Below are 22630 nucleotides of genomic sequence, written 5' to 3' on the forward strand. Positions count from 1 at the left end.
TGTGTGAGTGTTTGTGTGCTATTGTTTCTGCCCTGATGCTCAATGATTTTTTTTTTTTTGATTTTTTTTTTTTTTTTGAGTGTATAATCATGGATGTTCACTGACCTTCCTTCGGTGGTAATAAGGTGTAATTACATGTCAGTATACTTAAAAAGGTTTCCAGTATTACTTGTTTATTTGTTTGTTTTGTTTTAGGTTCCGTTCAAATTCGCTTTACTAGTATGAGTGTTAAAGCATGATGCACATGGTTTATAGTGTACTGTATGTATAATAACTCAAGAGGGGGAAAAGGCAGAAAGTAGTTTGTATATCACTACTACAAACTTTACAGTATAATATTTTATGCTATGATGATAAAACAATGAAACGCAAATTATCAAAAAATATAACATAAACAATTAAATGTGATGGTGAAGGTGAGAACTGTAAAAGAACTGTAAAAGAAAAGAGACTAAATCAAACCAAAGGGAGTAGTTAGGTAGGGAGAAAGGTTTATTTTGAAAGTTTTAAACGGAAGTCTCACTACAATGTGATTATCTCTGACTTGATGCTGGTGAAGTGCAGTTGCATTGACTCTCTGTGACCATTAGAGGGCAGAAATGGCTTTATTATATACTCAACACCCAGTTTGTCAGTTTATTTGGTGCACTTGGCTAAAACTATCAGTACTGACTGTACTAACGCAACAGTACTGCAATAATTCCTGCACTCATGAACCATTATATCAATGAGGGTAGACCAAATAACAGACAGCACATGATGTTTGCCCTCAGGGCTTTCTGCCAGAAATCTTTTCATTTTAACCCAAGCCATGATCTTTTTCCTAAACTTAACCAAGACAGGCCTGTCTGGTAGAAAGCCCTGAAGGCAAACTTGTCTTAGCAGCACACCTCTCTGTACAGGTCAACAGCACCATAAACTGCATCGTCTAAGAATGATCATAAAGTTGGCACAGTTTACACCTCTCTACAACAGAAAACAACTAAACACTGGGATGTATCACAGTTGAGCATTACTGAGCAAGGTGAACCTAATGAACCTAACACACTGTAAGCTGTGTGTTAAAGGCTATTGTCCTCCAGTGGTTTAATATCAGCGCTGCACTGACAAATTAATGCTTTATTACAGGCTGCATTTTTATAGTGTATTGTAAGTGTATTGTCTTTCTTAACCTTTCTTTTCTTTTTGGAATCTCCCGTACTTGGGGGTGCTCTCGCAGCTGCATGAGCAGTCACTCCCTTGACTTTAGCTGTGTTTAAGACGAATCCTAGTGCATGGGCAAACTAAACCAGTTTGCGCCTTTTGTGGGGGTGAGAGGGTCTCGGAGAGCCCCCACTATTTTTTTGATACCAAGTTCAGTCTCTCAATCGATTTGATTTAGCCAATTTTATTTTAAATATGGCACTAATTACTCAGACATTTCAAATAAAATCAAAATTCTAGGCTTTTTAAGCCCCCCCACTGAGGCCCTGGGTAATCAGTTCCACTCCCCACACCCGCCACAACGCCCCTGTGGAGCGCAGATTTGTATTGACTTGGATTTTGCCAGTATAGGAGATATATAGGATAATATTTCTTAATATAATTCAAATATATACACACACAAGAGGCGGTCTGTTACACCTTTTGGTGCTTGTAACAATAACTTGATGGATTTTATTTACAAAATGTATAACTACTCATAAATAATATCAGTGTTTTTTACATTTATATTGTTGACAATATTATCATGTTTTGTGTCATTGCTCTGAGAGGTTTTACAGACGCAGTTGAGCTCTTGAATTAATTCTAAAATAATAATAATCTCTATTATTTTGTAGCTCTTTCCTTTGTCTTTTTTTTTTTTTTTTTGTACTAGCTACTTGATGTTAACTCAGGCTTTCGCTTACTGTCTTTCAAATCCACCAACCAAGTCAAAATAGTGTCAGATAGTCTTTCTTAATTTGGAATGATCAGAATGATTAATAAACAGGGTGGTTGTATTTTAATAGTATTTAATTACAGCTCCTTGGAAATAGTGTGATGAATGATTGTAAGTGCATTCCCATGAATAAAATCGGACAATTTCAGGTTGAAAATTATTATTTTTTTATTATTATTCATTTAAATTAACAAACACTGCTATACATATTGCTGTTTTTTATTAATTTTGAATCATTTTAAACAGTTAAAGCATTTGGAAAAGAAGTTAATAGTAGTTTGAAAACAGGCGACAGACAGTAGATGACATGTACAGCAGAAGATCTACAGTCAATGGCTTTCCTATGTGTGTCGAGGGGCTCCAGAATTATTTCAACATACAGACAGATCAGACTCGCCCACAGTTATGTTTTTGGTTATCATTTCACCTCTTTATGTTGTCATACAGGAATGAAAGATTCCCCCATTGCATCCAAATGTTATCACAGCCAGTGATGTTAAACCCAACAGCATCGAAAGGTAAGTAGCCGACACGTTCTTTCCAAAGTAGCAGCAGCTTGTATTGAATTGCAAAGTCTGTTTTCTGCATCCAGCACAACAAAAGTCTTCCAACCACATCTTTTTATCCTCTGATAACAAAATCGAGCAAAGATGACACCCCCACCCCACTTTGACCCCTGGCATTATATTCATTAGGAATGTTTGAAGTAAGCAAAAAAGTCCCAAATATCGCTGTTGTGTCCATCTCAGTGCACAGTATTGAAAAAACCTCATCCCTTTAAGATACACACATGTAAAAATAATGAAAAAGAAGTGCTTTGTAGAACTTCAGAAATATTACATCTTCTAAAGGTGTCCCCTCTTTCATCTCAGGCCAGCTGTAAAAAGAGTCTTCTCATCCCTTCCTTATTATTGTCAAAAAGTGATCTGTGTCTGGCCCTTGTTTAAAGCCAAAACGGCTAAGTTTCTACAGAGTACCTCGATGTTGGCGTATGTTCATACGCCCATAAATCAGCACATCTGACTTGGATTTAAACATTTCTTTACTAAAAGTGACAGATTTACAAACACAGTATAAACAGGGTTGACATCATTGGCAGCTGGCGACAGTCTAGACCACAGTGGCTTTTTTCAAATTTGAGCAAAATCCCTCCTTTTTAGACAAAGACGGACGAATTACAGGATTACATGTGTCAAACAAATCTTTTTTTGGCTTTTTGAAACCTGACCTGCCCCGAGAGGCAGTGTTGAAAAGGTAAGACCTTTATTTAGAGAATGCGAGAAACACAGAAAGAAGGTCTCAATCCGAGCGGAGGAGGGGTTTGTTCAAACTTTTGTCGTCGTTGAAAGGTCTGAGCGAAAAGGACAGACCGTTCCTGATGTGACACAATGAAGCGATGAAGTCCTTCCACATACATTACCGCCTCTGCGACACTCTGGCTAGACCATACGACAGCCTGCGCTCGTGCAACGTTCTTCACGATGGGGTTCTACTACACATGAGAGATATCCCTGACATCAATGTAAATCACATACACTTTGTCATAAACAGGTTGTAAAGTTCAGGTACAGAATCACTGAGGAAAAGCACACCAATACTACTGTAAAGTCAAGCCACTATGGCAAAATAGAAGGTATAGAGTATTGAGGAACTAGTCATTGATTGAAAGTTGGCTCGTATCCTTTGCAACACTGAGGAGTGCTTCGGTCACCACGTGGACGACCATTTTGCTTTTCTACAGGCAGATAAAGGAGAGGACAATGTCTCAACAAAAACACTTTGTAAATTTAATCAGCACAGGCCATAAATACAATTAAAGAGATGGAAATAGCGTCAGAAATGTGTACACACTCGTAGTAGCGATTCCTGAATCGAGGTCCAAGTTACGAAAAATCTAAGTGGAAAAAAAGACGAGAGGAAGTCTTTGCCCGTTGTCTCCGTCTCTCCTCAGGAATTCCAGTAGAAAGCTGACCTCGCTTAGTGATTTATTGATTCGTCTTGGCGGAGTGCAAGTGCCGGCCACATGGCTTTTTAAACATTTTCAAAAAAATATATTAAGAACACGCTCTCTAGTCACATCAACTCACAATTGCCACGTTTAGGCATGTTTTACTTCTTAATTGTCTTCCCGGTAAACAAGTTGACACTCTGGAGTTGAAATGGCAAAGGGGTGACACTTTTTAGGATCGGTGCACACACTCTTACGAATAAAAAATTTTTTACACTGAAGCAGAACAAGAAGAAACACGTGGCGTAGCCCTTGTGGGTCTCCCTGCGGAGGGGGAAACGGCTCACATGGTCAGCTTGGTCTGGACTTTTTAATGTGCTCTTGGGTCTTTGAAAGACACTGGAGTGGGGAGGGTGGGGTACACGCAGTTGATCCTCGTGCTTGCCGTCAGCCACAGTGTTTGTTTCTCAGCTGTGCCGAGTGAAGCCCTCGCTCAAAGGGCCAGGAGGGTGGGCGAGTTGAGGGAGTCTGAGGACTGGTCCCCGCTGCTGCTGCTGCGCCGGTGGGCCTTGGAGCAGGACTCAGAGGAGGGCGACGGGCTCTCTGGCTCCAGCATGCTCGGGTAGGTGAATATGAGGCTCGGGGCGTTGGGCGTGGCGGCCGGGGTGGACGCCGCCACCACAGGCGTGTTCAGGCTGTCTCCATCCGTGCAGTACATCCCTCCGCTGACGACGCCGCCACCCAGGCAGATGGGCTTGATGACAGAGCGCTGGGGTTTGCCCAACTCCTCGTCCTCCGGCTCTTGCTTCACGACCACGTGGTTCATCTGAGCCCGGTTGCCCATGTTGGGGCGCATGGTCAGGGGGAGGGGGGCACACTGCTGCTGCTGCTGCTGGTGCTGCTGTTGGTGCCCTGATGACTGGTGGCGGTCTTCGATGGGGAGCTTGCACACGGGATTGTGGGCAACCAGCATGAACTCCAGCTTGTCTTTCTCCTTCTGCAGGCTCTCGATCTCCTTCTGCAGGTCAGCTTTCTCCTCCTCCAGTTTTTCAGTCTCCTGTGAAGAGAAACAGGAAATACGGTTGAGCAATTAAGCTAAAATATAAGTGTTTTAAATATATATTGGGCATTTTTGCCTTTATTTGACGGCAACTGTAGAAAGATGGCAGGAAATACGGGAACAGTGAGATGGGGAGCAACATGCAACAGCCATGGTCAGCAGCGTAACCCCTGCATCATCAGCAAGAAAGTTTCAACCTGATAAAAAGAAATACTGCAACAGCATTTTTAACAAATATTCAGGGGCAAATTTCCAAGAAATTCAGAACATGGCTCCAAAAATTGTAACATGTCAACGCCTTAATTTCAAGTTTCTTCAGCACTCAGACAGTGTATGAGTGTTCCTCCAAAGCACCAAAAGAGGGCACTGTTTGTTTGCTGCAGTTTTACTACCCATAAAGTAGCACAATCAACACATTAAAATTAAGTGTTTGTCATGAGCCATTTAGATTTACAGCGAGTAAACTCGAAGCCTTCTGCTTGAATTCGCGTTTCCCGTAATGGCTTTGCATTGTTTGTCTTGGCGATATGAGACCTGCATCAAAAGTGTGTCATTAACGTGTCAGATAAAAGACAAAGACCCATAAATACCGTCTGTCGGCTCTAGACACCAGGCAGATAAAGACAAGCTGACATGCTGTCTGAGAACTTTGACTCATGGGCAAAGGTATGAGGAAGCTGTAAACAAGGAGGCAGGGGAGGTGCCCCGTGACACACTTGAATAAATGATATAAGTCAATCAAAGGAGGCGACACTGTAGAACAACTGCTCTGTCTTTCCACTGAAAAGTGATACTTCCTTATTTGGAATTTTTAAAAACCGCCATATGAAGACGGCAAAGCTTTTTTTGTCTTTCCCTAGAAGCAATGGCTGTGGCGTGTGTGTGTGTGTTTGTTACATGTGTGTGTGCACGCAGCGTGTCTCTATGTGGGATTGTGAGACAAGCAATTGGCCCCTTTTACAAAATGTCCTTCATTCATGGAGACAGCTGCCTACAGCAAATTCCATTCCTGGGGTTTTTTTAAGGCCTGACAAGCTCAACCTCACTGTAATTCGGCTAATTAGTCCATTTAGATGCCGTTACTGTCTGCCAGACAGGGCTGCGAGACAGCCCTACCTCTGTCTACAGCTGCCCGAGACAAAAAGCTTTTCATCGCCTGTCATCTCTTCACTCAGACCTTGCACTCAGAGACGCAGTGAGAGTCAAACCAGTAATGCAAGGTTGTAAATTAAGGTGTGGAGTTCAATTGCTCATCAAAAATCTGGACTCCTGCCAGACTTCTGAACAAGTGTGACTCCTTTTTTCCCCCCTGTGCTTGTGAGAATAATTTCTTTTGTCGCTTTTTTGCCATTTTATTTTTTTGCACCAGCTTTAAGCAAGTTACCAGGAGGCATGATTGTTTATTAGCTAGAAAAACAAGATGCTCCAACACTTATTTGTGGTCATTTTTGTGGCGTGATTAAAGCAGAACTCAATGACAAATCTGATGTGATGTGATCTGATCTGATGTGGGGGCTCCAGTTCTCAGGTTTCTACTCACCCCTTGCAGCATCTCGGTGAGCTCTCGCCTGCGGTTGCGGCATTTGGCGGCGGCTAACTTATTCCTCTCACGCCTCACCCTTCTTTTCTCCTCTTCCTCCGGGGTGAGCTAAGGGCGAGCAAAGAAGGAACACGGCAGGTAAAATAAAGCTGTTTGACAGACACACACGCAATCAATATGAAGCGAAGAGCAAGAGTACAAACAAGAGCTGGGCACTCTCGGCTGGCTGTGAAGAGAATAATGATACAACGGCATCAAATTTATCGGAATATAAAATAAACTTAATTTGCTTTTTTTTGCCGTTGAACAAACATGTTTATTTATTAGTTTATAATCAAAATAAATGAAGGTGTTTTGCTTTGTTTTCAGGACGATCACACTTCAATTAGCTTTGTGAAAGACCTTCTGAAACAAAATCCAGCTTTTTTTGATAAAAAGAAATCAAAGTCTAACTACTAAAACCAAATCCGAGGTCCCGGGTCCCTCACCTGCTCATCCCTCTTGCGTCTGCCCCTGGTGTCCCCGATGGAGCGGATGACCCCGGGCCGAGCCAACGTGTTGTGCCCCAACAGCCCCGGCCCATTGGGCAGGTGATGGCCGTATGGGTGGGAACGGGAGTAGGGGTTTGACATGGAGGTGATGACGGTGGGCTGCACCATCCACTGTAGGTCTTGGCTGGTCGTGATTGCATTGATGGTGGGGATGAAGGCACTGTTGGAGCCGGGCATGTCGACCCTGTACTTCTGGAGAGAGAAGGAATGAGAGAGATGTGGTAAGAGAGGATGCATAATCACATCTGAAGAAAAGAATTTGGAGGGGTGGCATCTATTTGTAGAGGAGCGAGCCTATATGCTGCTATGGGTCAATGCATGCAACTTAATCCCATAAGCATCCTTCTATCTACCAGCCCTGTCTCGTTCTGCCAGCAGCACAATCGCAGAGACACACACCACCACCCACCATTTATCAAATTCACACACTTTCCACATTACAAGCTTATAGTAATGATTCAGTCCACATAGGCAAAACACTGTGTATGTAACCCCTGGAGTGGAACAGTGACACATGCTGTGAATCATGTGGGAAAGCCCAAGGTGTCCAGTACATCTCACTTTACTACAATAAGCATGAGACAAAACTCTGCGCTGAGAATGTGTTACACGTGTCTGGACCGGCAGGAGGGTAAATATACATATTATTTGCACTTATACTTTAGATGGATACATAATCTAATGGGTCATGTAGTGGTCAGAAGAATAACTGTTCCAGAGGGATTTTTTCTAACATGCAAAATCTGATTTGTGACAGTTTGATGATTTAAATGTTAAAATCAACATTGATGTCAACAAAAATAAAATTTAAAGCAAAATTATGCATTTGGTGGTATAGTTGTTGATATGTCTAAAGCCGTACTGTGATGCAGGACACTATGTTTTTGGTCTAAAGTAAAGATTATCACCTCAAGCCCTCAACCTCTGGCACTATTCTTTAATCCATTTTATATTAGTATTGCTATTTTTATCCAAATTCTCATAAATTTTTAAATATATAAATAGCTATAATCTGCATGTATGTGTAAGCTGACTGTAATAATGACCACCAGTATGAGAACCTGTGTCGGATCAGTATTACTTCATGTCTTTAGAGACCACAAACAGACGGGCTGCCTGCCTGTGTGCGTAAATTACGCACGTCCCCATATCCCCGTTATTCCCGACTTTCCGTCGGATATCCCGGCAGTCTATTGGAACTTTGTTTATCTGGTGACTCATTCTGTATGGGATACGTTAAGCACATGAGAACGTGGTCAGTTCCAGTAAGGGGGGAAGCAGCCAGCTGTAACAAGCCAGACAGTTAGCCAGCCAGAGTTATGGCAGCGGGATTTTTGGTGAGCTTGGCTTCAAAACAAAAGCATTAAAATTCCCATTTTAAAAAACGGGTAAAATGTATGCAGTGAAGTGTGAAGGACACAAACATCCAATAGAGTCATTACGCAAGAAAGAAAGAAGCTTCGGGTTAACTGATATATGAGATGGTGTGATAAAAAATCTTTTGGTCTAATAAAAACAGAAAAAATGCCTTGTTTTGATATGTCTCAATAAACCTACGAGGTCATGTTCCAGCCCGCTGTAATGGGAAACAGACAGTCAGTGTGTGATTACAGGGAACCGGAGCAATGATAGATACGGGCCAAAAGTCGTTTACCGTAAGGTTGCGTGAGCCTGACGAGGCTTTTCCACAGAAGTGCGCTACACGCAAGACTTGGCTGCGAGTAAACAGCATGCCTCTTCCCGGATTTATATCCTATTATTTGTGAATGTACGGGCACGGCGTCTCCACAGCGATACCCTGGCACACCTAGGGTACATCTCACTGAGGCGGTATGAAATCTTAACCTCTGATGAAATGGAGGAGATTTTTGCAGGGATTGGTGTGTTTTTAAACAGCCCCCCAGTGTGCAGCGATATTTTTTCCCGGTGTAAGGAAACACAGGCTTTTGAGTGCGCTGTGCTCCCGGTCGCTGGAAGAAATCTGCCATGTGCATCTAAGAAAATCATCTTACAGTGTGTTCCGTGATCAAGTAATTTCTGATAGTTCAATTAGTGAATAATCTGCCACAAATACCATCTTTAACTGGACTTAAATCACAATGTGCAACATCACACGTCTGGTGCTCTCCAACATGTCTTACCTGGCGGCCAAGAGAAATTAAACCTCTCCTAACCCTTGTGTTAATATCTGTATCAATGCCTGTTGCACTCTCTACTTTAGCCTCATCTCTGTCTCGTTTAATGCCAGACTAGCGCACCGTGTAAATAGCTCAGGGTATGTATGTGTTCCAAAGGAATTGTCGTCCTTACAATGCATGCGCGTAAAAATGCAGTCTTCATTGAGGTGCCACAAGGCGCAAAGACCCCCAGAATATTACACTTTTACGCACGGAGAGGACAGATGAGAGCAATGAACATCTGGAAATCCCAGGCAAATTCATCTCATTGTGTCCCATTTCCCCAAACAGCACACAATCCGTCTCACATCTGCCGGTGCAACCTGCACGTTTACAAGTTTTGTTTTACCATAAGGGTCAACTTAAGATAAAATTTGTATTTTTAATTAAATGTGCAAAATCATCACGTATTCGCCATTTACTGTGCGCCAACAGCCAGTGCGCAAATGTGATGTTTGATCAAAAGTACATGGTGTACATGGTGTTTAGATGACAGAATCCAAATGGAACCGGTCCAGAATACTTGTGAATAGATCGAGTCTTGCATCTGTTGAGTCACAGATGCAATCTGTGTCATTGGGTTCATCCGTTCATCAAGCGACCTGGAGAATGGCATTTAAAATCTAGTAACCGGTGGAAGCGCGGCACCGGGACAAAAAACAGAGAAACCTAAATGGCACACAATCTGTATTTTTCAGATGCTGCGCACTTGACATCAAATTAAAGACAGATACATATTATGGTATTATTAATGGGTAATGTTGCGGAAGCCCGGTGTTTCCTTGTTACCTGGTAGCTTGAGGTAGAGATCGGACTTCCGATCGTGCTGCTGCCGCTTGTGAAGGACTCTGGCTGGGCCGGAGAGGTGCTGCTGCCGCGGGACGAGGTGTCGTAGTTCCCGGAGTAGTCCTGGTACATGATCCAGGAAAAAGGAAGATTTCAGTGCACTGGTTTGATTTCTGAAACCCCCCTTTTCTTAAATCCTCGCAGTAAAAAAAAAGGCACCAACAGAAAAAAAAATCCTCTGACTCGAGTCGTTGATAATTCGGGATATCCAGAAAAGAGTTGACAAAGACAAAGTGCAATTATGCTCCTCTATACTAACCTAAAACATCGTACAGATATTGCCAGTTAGAATAAATATTTTCTTGCGTGCTCCCTGCTTGTAGATGCTATATCTTATTGTGCGTGTGTTATTCTTGAGCCGCAGGTAGACCTACACTACACTACTGGAGATCTTCTCAGGTGCGCAAACTTCAACCTAAAGTCAGCAGCACACCTTCTGCAGTCAAGTCCAGTTGAGACAACCTGTAGTTACAGAGTGACTCACGCAGGTTAACATTCGCTTTCAAGCCTATTGCCTGGCTAAACTTGTGAATATTTTCCGTCGCCTTGCCTACTACACACTATCTGCGCTCTTTGCTGTTCACGGAACAGTTCTAACTTTTTTTTTCTTTTCCTTTTTACCACACTTCCTAGAGATGACTCACTTCAATGGCACTATGAAGAACTGCAACGGCTTTTCAACACCAACGAAACAGCCTACGTCACAGCCTGGGCGTTGCGACTTCATCCAGGGAGGGGTCGATTCTGGATAAGGCAGTGAAAAAGAAAGATCCGCTGTGACCATCCTTCGCCCAGCGGACACTGGAGATGTAATCGCAGAGCAGGGATACAGTACAAGTAGCTAAAATATGGGTAGGAGTGTGGAGAGATTTATTTTTTGATACGAACGTCAGTGCCTGCTGTGGAGTTCACTGTTTGTCTGACTTGCTTCGGTCCATTGACGCATGTTTCCTAAAATGGGCAGTTGCGTCAGAGAGCGCGTGTGGGTTTCCTTGGTAAAGGAAGCGTCAGACACTGGAGGGATTCCCTCCCCTCGCGCACTGCACTCCGGACTCGGAGCTCTCAGCGCGCGGGTCCCGGTCCGGTTACTGATCAGTGTCGGGAAATGAAGATATGAAAGCTTTAAACGTGTATGTAAAGAGCGTGTGGGCGCTCGCTACTTTAAAACCCTAGGACACGCGCGCGCTCACAGAGTGTGGCTGAGTTCAGAGCATTAAAAGCACCTTTTTAAAGTTTCCTCTGCCAGAATTTCTTCGATATGCACATCTGTGATCAGCCTAGAACACATATCGTCAGCAGAAGAGGCCACGCGCGTGCACCATGCCCATACTGTTTGAAGACACGCGAGCTCACCATCCACCGGCTTTCATCTGCCACTGTTCCTGTTAATAAAGACCACTCAAAATGATTGGACATGCAATGCTTCTGCACAATTGAGTCTTTGTGTTATCTGGCGGCGACGCATTGTGCGTGATTTGGAGAGGGTACGCTGGCACAGAGCGCAAAAGGATGGCACAAACACAAAGCATGATCCCGTGCAATTGGTCAAATTAATGTGGCCCACTGGTTAGGTCTACACAACAGTGCAGCACGGCTGCTTCAAAGGAATTTTCAGTGAAATGTGGGCTAATTGTAACTCGGACGCACCTCATAAACAAGGGCACAGCGCCCAGAATATGACATGTTACACGATATGAAATGGCGTATTAAGTCTAATCCAATCTGCTATGGTTCCTATTTTAATCTGTATCACCATAACTGGTTCTGCTGAGCTCTCTTAAAGCGGTTTGCCGCGCATCTCTTTGCCAGAAAGAGTCGCTCCCATCAAAAAGTTTTCACAGGCAGCAGTGTTCAGTCGGGGAAGTTGTGTCGAGGGAAAATAATCTGCAGGGGGTTTTCTGAGGTGACCACTCGCCCCGCCGCGGAGGGACTGACTTTATGTGCTTACTCATAACACGAACACGTCAATTATACTGTAGCTACTCTCCAGCTCTCCAATATGTCACCCTTTCCAAAGTAAGTGGGTGTCATTTTCGCTGCATTACCTTTTGACCCGTGCAGTGATCTGTCACTCCCCGTGTGGAGTGGCTTCTCTGAAGTCGCCCCGAGCTTTTGGTTTCGCGACAGAAAGCACGCAGATGTTCAATACATCTTTATCTGAATGATATTAATTAATGATTAGTGTTTATCATGTGCCAGCGACACAGCTTTTGAACGGTAACGGTGTTGCTAAGCGACACAGTTTCTGCTAAATTGCTTGGGGAAATCTAATCTGCCATAGTCCTATAATTAATGCTGTAATATAATTTGAGATGCACCCATCGGCGTCAATATGGGTAAAGCAAGGTATGGCACTGTGACAGGTTCTGTTCCTATATGAGTCCAATTTTGATCTGTAAGTAGGCTACATAATGAGATATCACGCAAAAATTGGGATACACAACAAACAGCGGTATGTGACGCCTGTCAGTCAAACCTTACGGCTCCAAATTGTCATTAGTTTCACGGCTGTTGATGGCAAATGACAGATTCAGGGACTTATTACAAACCTGAGTGCCTAAGCACTGCAGTGCAGAGTCAGACGATCAGGTCACGTGACAGGTTGGCACGTCAGGCAGTGTGCGCACTGAGCTCGGCTGATCCTCAGGTCGTGCGCCACTGACGCGTCGGTGTCCCTCCATCACACATCATAAGGAATCAGCTCCATGCAGAACATCTCCTCATCCAGCATTCCGTCCGCACAGGAATTATGTTCTCTGACGGACTATAAGCAAGAGGCTTACCTGGCCGTGGCCGAGGTGTTACAGGTGCTCGTGACGCAAGAGGGTTCATGGCCCTAATGCTGCATTCAAGGACCTGTCTGCAAAATCCGAGAGTGTAAAGAAAGGGCATTGAAAGGCTTTTGGTCGAAAGTAGGTCACTGGGGACAAAGGCTTTATAATAAGGTTTTGGCGACATTAGGTTAAATTGCACAGAGCTATAGCGCGAGGAATATGTAGTTAAAAAAAAATATCGGAATGTTGTTCACATGCAAACTCAGTTGAGTTTAGTTATGCACAAATGTGCCTGGCATCTAAAAACATATTAATTAAAATTAAAAGAATACTCATGTCAAATACACCATGTCATAAGAAAGTGCATTTTTTTTCAGTTATTCTACTGTTTAACTCCCCTTCACTCAGCCTGTACTTTTATTTTATGCTGTACTTTAACTCCACTATATATCCAAGGTAGCCTAAATATAAAAGGTTTCACAAACATATGATATATGATATTATAAAATAAAATTAGATAAAACTTTATCAATCCTGAGGGAAATTGTGCAGCTGTTGCAATACAAAGTGAGAAGAGCGCAAATATATAAAGTGGGCAAAAACAAACAAACTAACAATAAGGTTCAAATGCAAAATGTGTACAATGAAAATCACAGGTTAACAGCATGATATCATGAAAATATAAACGGATATGATATGCAGTGTATTGCATTTAAAATAGTTGGAACCAGCACAGTAGGATCCCCAAGGTCACTGCGACACATAAGGGCTTGGATACGTTTTAAAGGGTTTCCAAGCATAATAAATAATGGAGAGAGACACTTGCTAAATGTCCGTCTATGTTTTAAGTAATTGTGTTATTACAGTGGAAACAGCCAAAAGCTATACTAGGTTGAATAATGTTCTTCTTCTGTTTAAGTAATATGTGTTGCACTTTACTCCTGCAGGGTGTCAGTGTTTTATATTTATTGTTTTGTAGCCTATATGTTGCTCCTTACTATGTAACCATGGTAATTTAAACAAAAATTCAAATCAAATCTATAAAAAACTTTTAGGCATGGATTAATACTAATTTAAATAGGCTAGGTATAATATGTAATATGTATAGTAATATAACCAGGATCCAGTATGAGTACTTTAATATTTACCACACTTTAAGTACATTTTGCTTTTAAAAAACATTTTTTTTTTTTACTGACATACCATTTCGATTGCATGGCTTTCACTTGAAGTGGAGCATTTTCTTTATATTGAAGCTTCTTTTATCAGGATTAAAATACCTCTTCCACTGCTGGCTACTGCATTATCATCATTAAGGTTTTGCGGGTAAATCTGTGACATACACCAGAGCCTCAAACGCCTGCACTGTGCAGTATTGTTTGTTGTGTGTCCCTTTGGATTTACCTCAGGTTTAATTCAGGTGCAATTTCTGATAGTCAGAACAGTCAATCTTTTTTTTGTGAAGGATGAAATAGATTCAGATGAACTGTAAACCTCCTCAGAAGTGCGTTCTTATCATTTACAGTATTCGTGAGTTAGTTTATTGCTAAATATTTAGGAGGAAAACAGCTCAGCGGAACAGAGAGGAGGAGATGGTCTGAGTCAGCATGTTCAGAATTCACAGTAATCATTCTGTTTGGTGTTACTGGCATTTTTTTTTTTTTTTTTTTTGCCCTTGCCTTCCTTTGTTTTCCTCCCTATGGCGTCACTCACCTGTCATGTTGTAATACCTTAACCTAGATAATAGCTCAACATGATCAGCATGGCTAATCTCACAGCTCAGGTGCTGCTCGCAGGACACACGCAGGCACCAAAATGCTGACTGAGAGCATAGAGATGATGCAACACAGCAGAGAGGCAGCTACGTATGTCTGCAGCTCGATACAGGGAGCCCCTGCCCTTTTCGTTTTCCCACACTGTTGACAATGAAATAAAATCTATTTAAACTGACTTGGTTTGCTCTGACAATGCAGTGGGAAACATATGCTGTCTTGTCACAGTGCCTTGTGCAAGTTGGACTTTTTAAATAGAAATCTAATCAGCAGTTTCATCAGGATGCCCACTGTGCAGGAACATAGCTTTAAAAACCAGGCTGGATGCCAGACTGGCAGACAGCTCCTGTGAATTAAAGTAACCATCCTTCAGTGATTTTATTTACTGGTTGCCTTGGTGACTCATGTAAAGCAGCACAGAGGGATAATTTGATCGCTGTTTACCTCTGGAGTGTGGGATTGTGGAGAGAAGAATATGAATTCATTGGCTGCATATCCTCCAATAAGGCCAATCACATTCAGGTATGCATGAAGTGCTGCAGCTGTTCGACAGCATTTTCCTCTTGTTCATATGCAGCCTATCTGGACTGCATATCAAGACAGACACATACATTCATGTTGTGTCGACATCCGTTGGTATGGTTTCAGCTTGAGTGCCAGATCCCATGCAAAAGAAATTAATTACTGAATAAGCGAGTGTTGAGCGCCAGTTTCTGTTTCAGTTCATCTGGGAGTGGATGAACATTACAAATGTTAGCAGATTGATGACATGCTCAAAGTTCTGTACATTGTTGGCATCTAGAGACAGACAGTAATTAAAGAGGCAACCCACCAATTTCACACATGCAGATCAGTTTACTTATCATGGGAAGTACTACTCAGCGTGTGAAAACAGTGGTATTATGTCCTCTGAGGCTCTGGAGGGGGTTTCTAAAGTCTTGGAAGATAACCCTGATGACGTCATTAGGGTTATGTCAGCTTGGGCTTTGAGTCAAATTTGTAACAGAAGCCCTGCACTACAGACCTCTCTTGTGAAGTGTAAAACGTGTGGGTGCTCTCTAGAGGTGGGAATCATGATATAATAATATCACGATACTTAGATCACAATACAATATTATTGCGATTTAAATGTGTTACAATATGCTGAGTATTGCTATTAAATATATTGCGATTTCTTACCTTTTTTAAACAGTTATGTCCCCAAAGGTAAACTTTGTCTGTTTTCATCTCACTTCAGCCATATTATTGCAGCAGCAAAATGTATCTAGTGACTAAAAAAGCAACTGATTATATTATTCTAGAAGGTTTAATTTGTACAGAAGCGTATTGCATTCACTTGACAAATAAAAAAAGCCTTGTTTTTCTGAGTAATTTTTTCTGTTTTTTTGGAGTAATTTATTTATTTTTCTGTTTTTTGGTGTAATTTTTTCTGTTTTCCTGAGTAATATTTTCTGTTTTTTGTGGTAATTTTTTTCTGTTTTTTTGTTTTGTTTTGTTTTTGTTTTTCGTAGCTGACAAACATGTATGGGCATGATTTCAGTTGGAAGGTAACGTTGTTACAACCTGTTACTAACCTAACCTGTTACATTGAGCGATAGGCCTACACTAGGCTCTGTAAAAAAATTACCGCGAAAAACAGAAAAAAATTACCACGAAAAACAGGGAAAAAATTACACCAAAAAAAAAAACAGAAAAATAAATAAATTACTCCGAAAACAGAAAAAAATACTCAGAAAACAGGGCTTTTTTTATTTGTCAAGTGAATGCAATATTTCTATTTGTAATGTTAGTAATTTATTTAATAAAAAAATGATATTTGGCACTGTGTGACGAACTGACGTAATTCCCCAGATAGACAAACTCAAAAATACCTCAATACTATGCTGCATCCCTGTTTCCCATTCAGGTATGATCAAACAAAAATAATACAGAGTTGCATTATGGGAAATGAAGGATTCAGTGTTTTGAACCACACGTAGGACTTAAAGTTAGAACATCTCGGCCTGTGTTTCCTCCATTGTCAGCATTCTGTACTCTGGCTTCTGTATGTTAGCGCAATACTGAACTATTGGAGTGTTGCATCAGTTAAAAGAAACAAAACAACACAATTGGTATAAATTTACAATGTAGTTAAAAACATTTAAATATCACTGCTTATTAAGTCATCTGTCCTGTCCTTTAAACCTGCAAGAGCTTTTTTTTTTGGCCACTTGGCGGCAGCGGTCACAAGTTGCCAACACAAAATTGACATATTATCAACTTTAAAGTTAATATGGTGAACTTGTCAGCAAACAGTTGCTTATGTACACATCCAACATTTACAGAGAAACATCATCATTCATTTGGAGTGGTGTTGTATCCAGTCCAGTATCTCTCTTTTGGTCTCTACCTTCATTCTTAACGCCTCACAACTGTTTCTGTCTGCTGTTGGTGCTGAACAGTACGGTACAGAGCATTTCAGCTGAGAGCAGAAACAACACTATGAGAGCTATGAGTGAACCAAAACAGTAAAGTTGAATCTGGACAGCTAAACAATAAGCTTCCTACTGTTTCCACTCCTTATGTTAAGCTAAGCTAACCAGATGCTAACTGTAGCAATTTATTTACTGGATAGATATAAGAGTGTCATCAATCTCTTCATCTAATTCTTGAAGAAAGTGAATGAGAATATCTTAAGTGTTGGGGAGTAATAAAGTGTATCTAATAAATTTAGCAGTTGATCTACATTTTGCAGGAGCTTGCTGGTATAGTTCAACTACATTCATATTTGCATAGAGATTCAAGTTTGCCATTTTTTGTGTAGTTAATTTCTGAAACTACAAACAATTTTGGGCCATAGAAGAGGAATGCTTTTTTATTTTTATTGTACCATTGCTTCTGTCAGAAGTATTGATTTTTGCTATTTATTAACAAATGTTGCCAGAAGCTGCTGCATATAATTTTCGAAGTTACCTGGCTAACTGAGTCATGGACTGATGGAGATTTTTATACAAATCCAAAGCTGAGATTCCTGCGCTTCCCCATGAATAGTGAGGTATATTATGTTTTTGTATCACCTGTGCACTTTTTGCAATCAACTCAACTGAGTGGCATTTTATGCTGGTATTTGACATTTTTCTATTATATTTTGTAAGAAGTTCATACTACATGTACATTCTCGATCTGATCTATCTTTAAAATATTTTTTTCATTTGCTTAAGATTAAACTACTTCTTCCAAGTAGCTTTAGTTAACTAAACAATGAATCTCCGTGGGGGAGGCTTTGCTGTAGTACAGCTTCTTCAAGTGATTGGTAGTTTGTAAAACTATGCTTTGAAGGTAGCTTTGACAACACTGCATATTTGAACTGAATTATTTAACTATTTGAAAAATGTTAACCTACTCCTCCTGTAATCACTAAAGTAAAAGAGACTGATTGATTTTCCAGATTTGTCTCTAAGGGAAGGTCTGGGTTAATTGTTAAGCTTGATGCTAAATGTGTTATCTGCTGCCTGTTAATTATGTTTATATGAATATCAGTCAATATTGTTAAAAGAAATGGTGGGAGTTGGGAGAAGTGCTGACTTTCCTGTAGGGCTGAGGTGTTGTTGAGGTGTTGCAACCTGAAACCTACCCACACCTCAACACTGCTGGATGTGGAGCTGAATCTGTTTTTTACAGTAAATGAATGCATTTGAACCAATTGATTTTCCAGATGAGACAAACAACTTCTTTACTAGAACACTTTGCTGGACCTCAAACTAAAAGAAGAGCAGTGCTGGAATTGCAGCGAGGTGGGAATTAGGGGGTGGGAGCATCTTATTAAATGCCATCACGTAGCAACCAAATGTTTTCATGCTTGTTTGCTGCTGCAGGAGGGAAATAAACTGAGTGACCTCATCTGACTTGTTTTCGTGTCATTGTGCACGACCACTAGCTGGCATTACTCTAAGATACATTTTGTCACAGGAGACTGCAAGGTGCCTTATTCTGTAATTTACCAGGCAGTTGTGTTTAATCATTAGACCACAGGGAAATAGCCAAGTGGACACACACATAATTACCTGTACCAAGCATGCAGCACCTTCCAATCAACACGCTCTCTTGACAGTAAGCATTAAGGTATCAGTTCCTGATACAATGGAAGGAAGTGCGTCACAGACATGCTGTACCTCGAGACAAAGAAGAATGGAACGCCGCTCGGGCAAAAACAGCAGAGAGAGAAGGGGAAATGTTGGAGCATGTGGTGGAAGAAGTGAACAAATAACAGGGTCTGAGAGAAGAAAGAGCGCGAGTGGTCGGGGGACTTCTGAGTGGTCAACACAGCCACCTGCAGCTCGCAAATAAACAGGACCGTGGCGTTCCTTCCACTTTTACTGGACTGCTTATTTTCAGTGGAAGAAAACAAAAGTCCCCCCCCCCCCCCCCCACTTCCCACTCGATACTAGAAACCGAGGAAAGGAAAATGCTGGCTGCCTGACAAAAACGGGCTTCATATTTGCGTATAATTTTGTTTTGGTCCTTGTGCGTGTTGTTTTCCTCGTCGCTGGCACAAAACAGTCAAATCAAATAGCATTTCTGAGTGACGCGTCCGCAGTGCACACACAATGGGCAAGTTTATCTCACTCCGTCAACAAGGTTGTCAGTGTAATTTATGAGTATGCTGGTCTGAGAGCAGGCTGAGGGCTGTGCAGCTTGGAATGTTAATGGGTTTTGGTTGAGGAGCGGGGTTGTCCGGCTGTTGTTTGACCTCAGCTGAAAAACTATCATCCTCCTTTCTACGGCTGACGACTTGAACCACACCAATCTGAAGTTTAAAGACGAAGCTACCTTTAAAGGGGCTCTTTGCAAAAATTCTGAACATTTGAGTTGTCTGCACACATGGAGGTGGCTGAGCCGGCAGCTAACAGCTAACAGTGCTAGCTCCATGAATAGTGCTAGACAACAGCAACAGTGCTAAAAGAGCTAATGGTTTTAGCTGGGGGGAACCAGAGGGTGAGCGCTAGGCTTTTGCAACAATGCCGTCGCGCAGAGGTGGGATGAAGTCATTGTTTTGTAAGTCCCAAGTCCTTTCACTCAAGTCCCAAGTCAAGTCTCAACTTTACGTTTCCAGTCCTACACAAGTCAAAATGTGCCCTTCACCAAATCCAATGCCATTTTAACAACAGAATAATAACATATTTAATTTACAAAAATAATTTTTACTTTTTAAAATTAATATTTATTTGTTAAAACAGGTTTGATAAAACGTCACTTAGCTGCTAAGCTAACATTAGCTGAGCATTAGCTTGCTAACTATGTTAGTATTAGCAGTGGTTTACTGTATTTGTGCAACTTCAAATGTTTAACAATGTTGGAAGTTGTCGCGTCTCTGTCTAATTTTCGATCCACATGCTTTACATACTCCAATTTATGTTTTGTTGATCACGAATGAAACTTTTCTTTAGTATAATTTTTTCCAACTGACACTCAATAACGTAATGTTAGCTCTTCTGTTTATCTCTCTCAACTTGACTTGATGCTGTCAGACTGGTTCAAATAAAGTATATCTGGGGAATTACGTCAGCTAGCTAGGAATTAATGGTGTTAACGTTAGTTAATTCAGGAAATTAAGAGAAATTGATTGATCGGTTACGTAGTTATGTAGCCACTTTTTAATCTTTGGCCTTAAAGGAAGGTATCAAGTATTTTCAAGTAGTAAAGGCTCGAGTCCTAGAAAAGTCAGAAGTCATTAGTCTTAAAGTTTAAGTCGAGTTGCAAGTCTGTTTTGATTTTGTCAAGTCAAAAGTCATCAAATCTGTGACTTGATTTTGACCCGAGTCAAAGTAATGTGACTCGACCTCACACCTTTGCTGTCCCAATATTAGCAGTAACCACCATGTGAGTGCAGTCCAAAGTGGCGGCAATGGGCTAGCCAGTACAATACCCACATGCACTAACATTCACGCACGGTCAAATGGTCTTACCACAGACAAACCACAGAGAAGCTCAGACTGCAACACACAGAGATAGCCTGACTTCATTCTCTGTTTAGGATGCCAGTACTCCACTATGTCTTTACATAGCAAATAGTCGTTTGCTGCTATATTAATGCACTGAATTTCACATACAGAACCTTAAATCCCAAAGCTATAGTGTGAGGTTGCTGTTTATTTAGTCCTGGATCGTCCTTGGTGCTTTATTGCGGTTGTGTTTTCTGCACTACGCTTTACCAGAAATCACTACTAGTGTGGGTGGTTCATTTGAGTTTCAAGGCTTTGATCTGTTCAGCTAACTAACTTTCTTCTGGAAGTCTGGAAACACAAACACACACCTCTTCACGTGCACCGAAACAGAGTGTGAAAGTGTTTCCAACAATGAGTCCACAAGCTTTTCTGCACCGGAGGTTGAATCGTTCTGACTATTACTGTAAAGGCAGAAAGAAAGTCACCTTTGTGGAACGAAGGATGTGGATTTAAGATACAGGTTTATCCATATTGTTACTGAGTCACTTTACAGGCAGTGCTGTGTTGATAAACTTCACGTCAAGGAAGATTAGCACTGTTGACTTGTCTTTACAGGCAATCTTGCATTTCTTGTTTGTGTTAACATACATAATTCTTTGTGTGGTAATATCTTGCTCAGTCCCTCCTATGCCACTCTGAGGCTTATCTCCACTGTAGAATAATACACAGTTTTAGCTCGGTTTATCTTGTCCTCAGTAGAAAATGTAATGTGGAACCAGATGGGAGGATTTTAATGTTTAACTATGTTTAATTGATATCTGATATTAATGTGATATCTTAGGTTTGATACGTTAGAATGTTAGCTAAGTAGAGAAATATGTATGGTAGATACTAGAAATATGATAACTTTTAAGGCAATTTTAACCATTTTTTTCCATTAAATAGATCCTTTAAAAATCTCACATCTTTTCTCCTGCTTTTTAAAGATTTTTTTTTTTTGTTCAAATATATAACCAAATCAACAGACACAGAATATGTTCAATACAAAAGCAAAATCCAGTGGAAAAAGAAGGAGGATGGCTTACTGAATGTGTTCATAATGACAAACAAGTTCATCTCTATGACACAGTCCTGAACACAAAGCAGGTCTAAAGCCCCATTTGAACAGGACTAACATTACAGAGGGAGGTTGGGAGTAAAATATTCACTGTGCTCCTTGGTAATTTAACTCACCCCCATTTTAAACGTGGTTAAATTACAGACTGTGGCCTACAATAGACATGGACGTTCGTGACTGAGGAGAATACTCACCTGCAGCTGACATCACAACAGGACATTTAATAATGATGCCTGATAATGACACTAGTTGAAAAGTTAAAGGTATACTATGCGGGATATTCTGATGTATAGAGATACAAAAGTAATGCTTTTCAGACATTATGTGTGACCCACTCTTTGTGTGTGGTGGTGTATTTATCTGCAGAGATGCTGCCCTCTTCCTGTAATTTCTAATTTTTTTCTTATTTCGCTGTGGGCGGGACGTTCCTTGGCACAGGACACAGGTGAGGTTGGGACTTTATTAAAAGGTAGCAACCAGGTGCCAGACTGCAAGCAGCACACATCCAAGAGGACGCTACAAAAATTGTGGCTTTAGTACCAAAAAAAGCAAATTTAGTGAGGTGAAACCCCAGACTGGGGTTTCTTCTGGGAACCATGAATGTCTTTACAAATATCTGTGGCAATCCATAATAGCTGTAGAGATACTTCAGCCTGACCATCAGACTGACATTGCCATCCCTAAAGAAGCTGCTAGTAGATCAACCCAAATTCACGATGCCTCAAAAAACTGCACAAGAAGTGCCCTAGACTTTTTTTCAGTGTAGACATCTTATCTTACTATATAATGATGAAAACTCTGTCTGTGTGTGTGTGTGTGTGTGTGTGTGTGTGTGTGTGTGTGTGTGTCTGTTCCACGTTTTTATCCTCACTGACTTGGTCAATCCATGTGAAATTTGGCACAGTGGTAGAGGGTCATGGGAGGATGCGAATGAAGCAATGTTACATCAATTGGCCAAAGGGGGGCGCTATAGCAACCGATTGAAATTGCAAACTTTGAA

General features: G+C 41.2%; 1 protein-coding gene across 1 annotated transcript; it reads right to left on the reverse strand.

The window, feature by feature from the left end:
• Positions 1 to 2064: 2064 nt before the first annotated feature.
• On the reverse strand, positions 2065 to 10717 carry fosl2 (FOS like 2, AP-1 transcription factor subunit). The gene is made up of 4 exons (XM_050061492.1): positions 9987 to 10717; positions 6958 to 7212; positions 6470 to 6577; positions 2065 to 4926 (listed from the first exon to the last, which is right to left on the reverse strand). Exons 1-4 carry the CDS (start codon positions 10113 to 10115, stop codon positions 4363 to 4365), a joined length of 1056 nt encoding a protein of 351 aa, XP_049917449.1. The 5' UTR covers positions 10116 to 10717; the 3' UTR covers positions 2065 to 4362.
• Between the last annotated feature and the right edge of the window lie 11913 nt (positions 10718 to 22630).

This window comes from Epinephelus moara, chromosome 14 (genome assembly GCF_006386435.1).
Source record: "Epinephelus moara isolate mb chromosome 14, YSFRI_EMoa_1.0, whole genome shotgun sequence".
NCBI lineage: Eukaryota > Metazoa > Chordata > Actinopteri > Perciformes > Serranidae > Epinephelus > Epinephelus moara.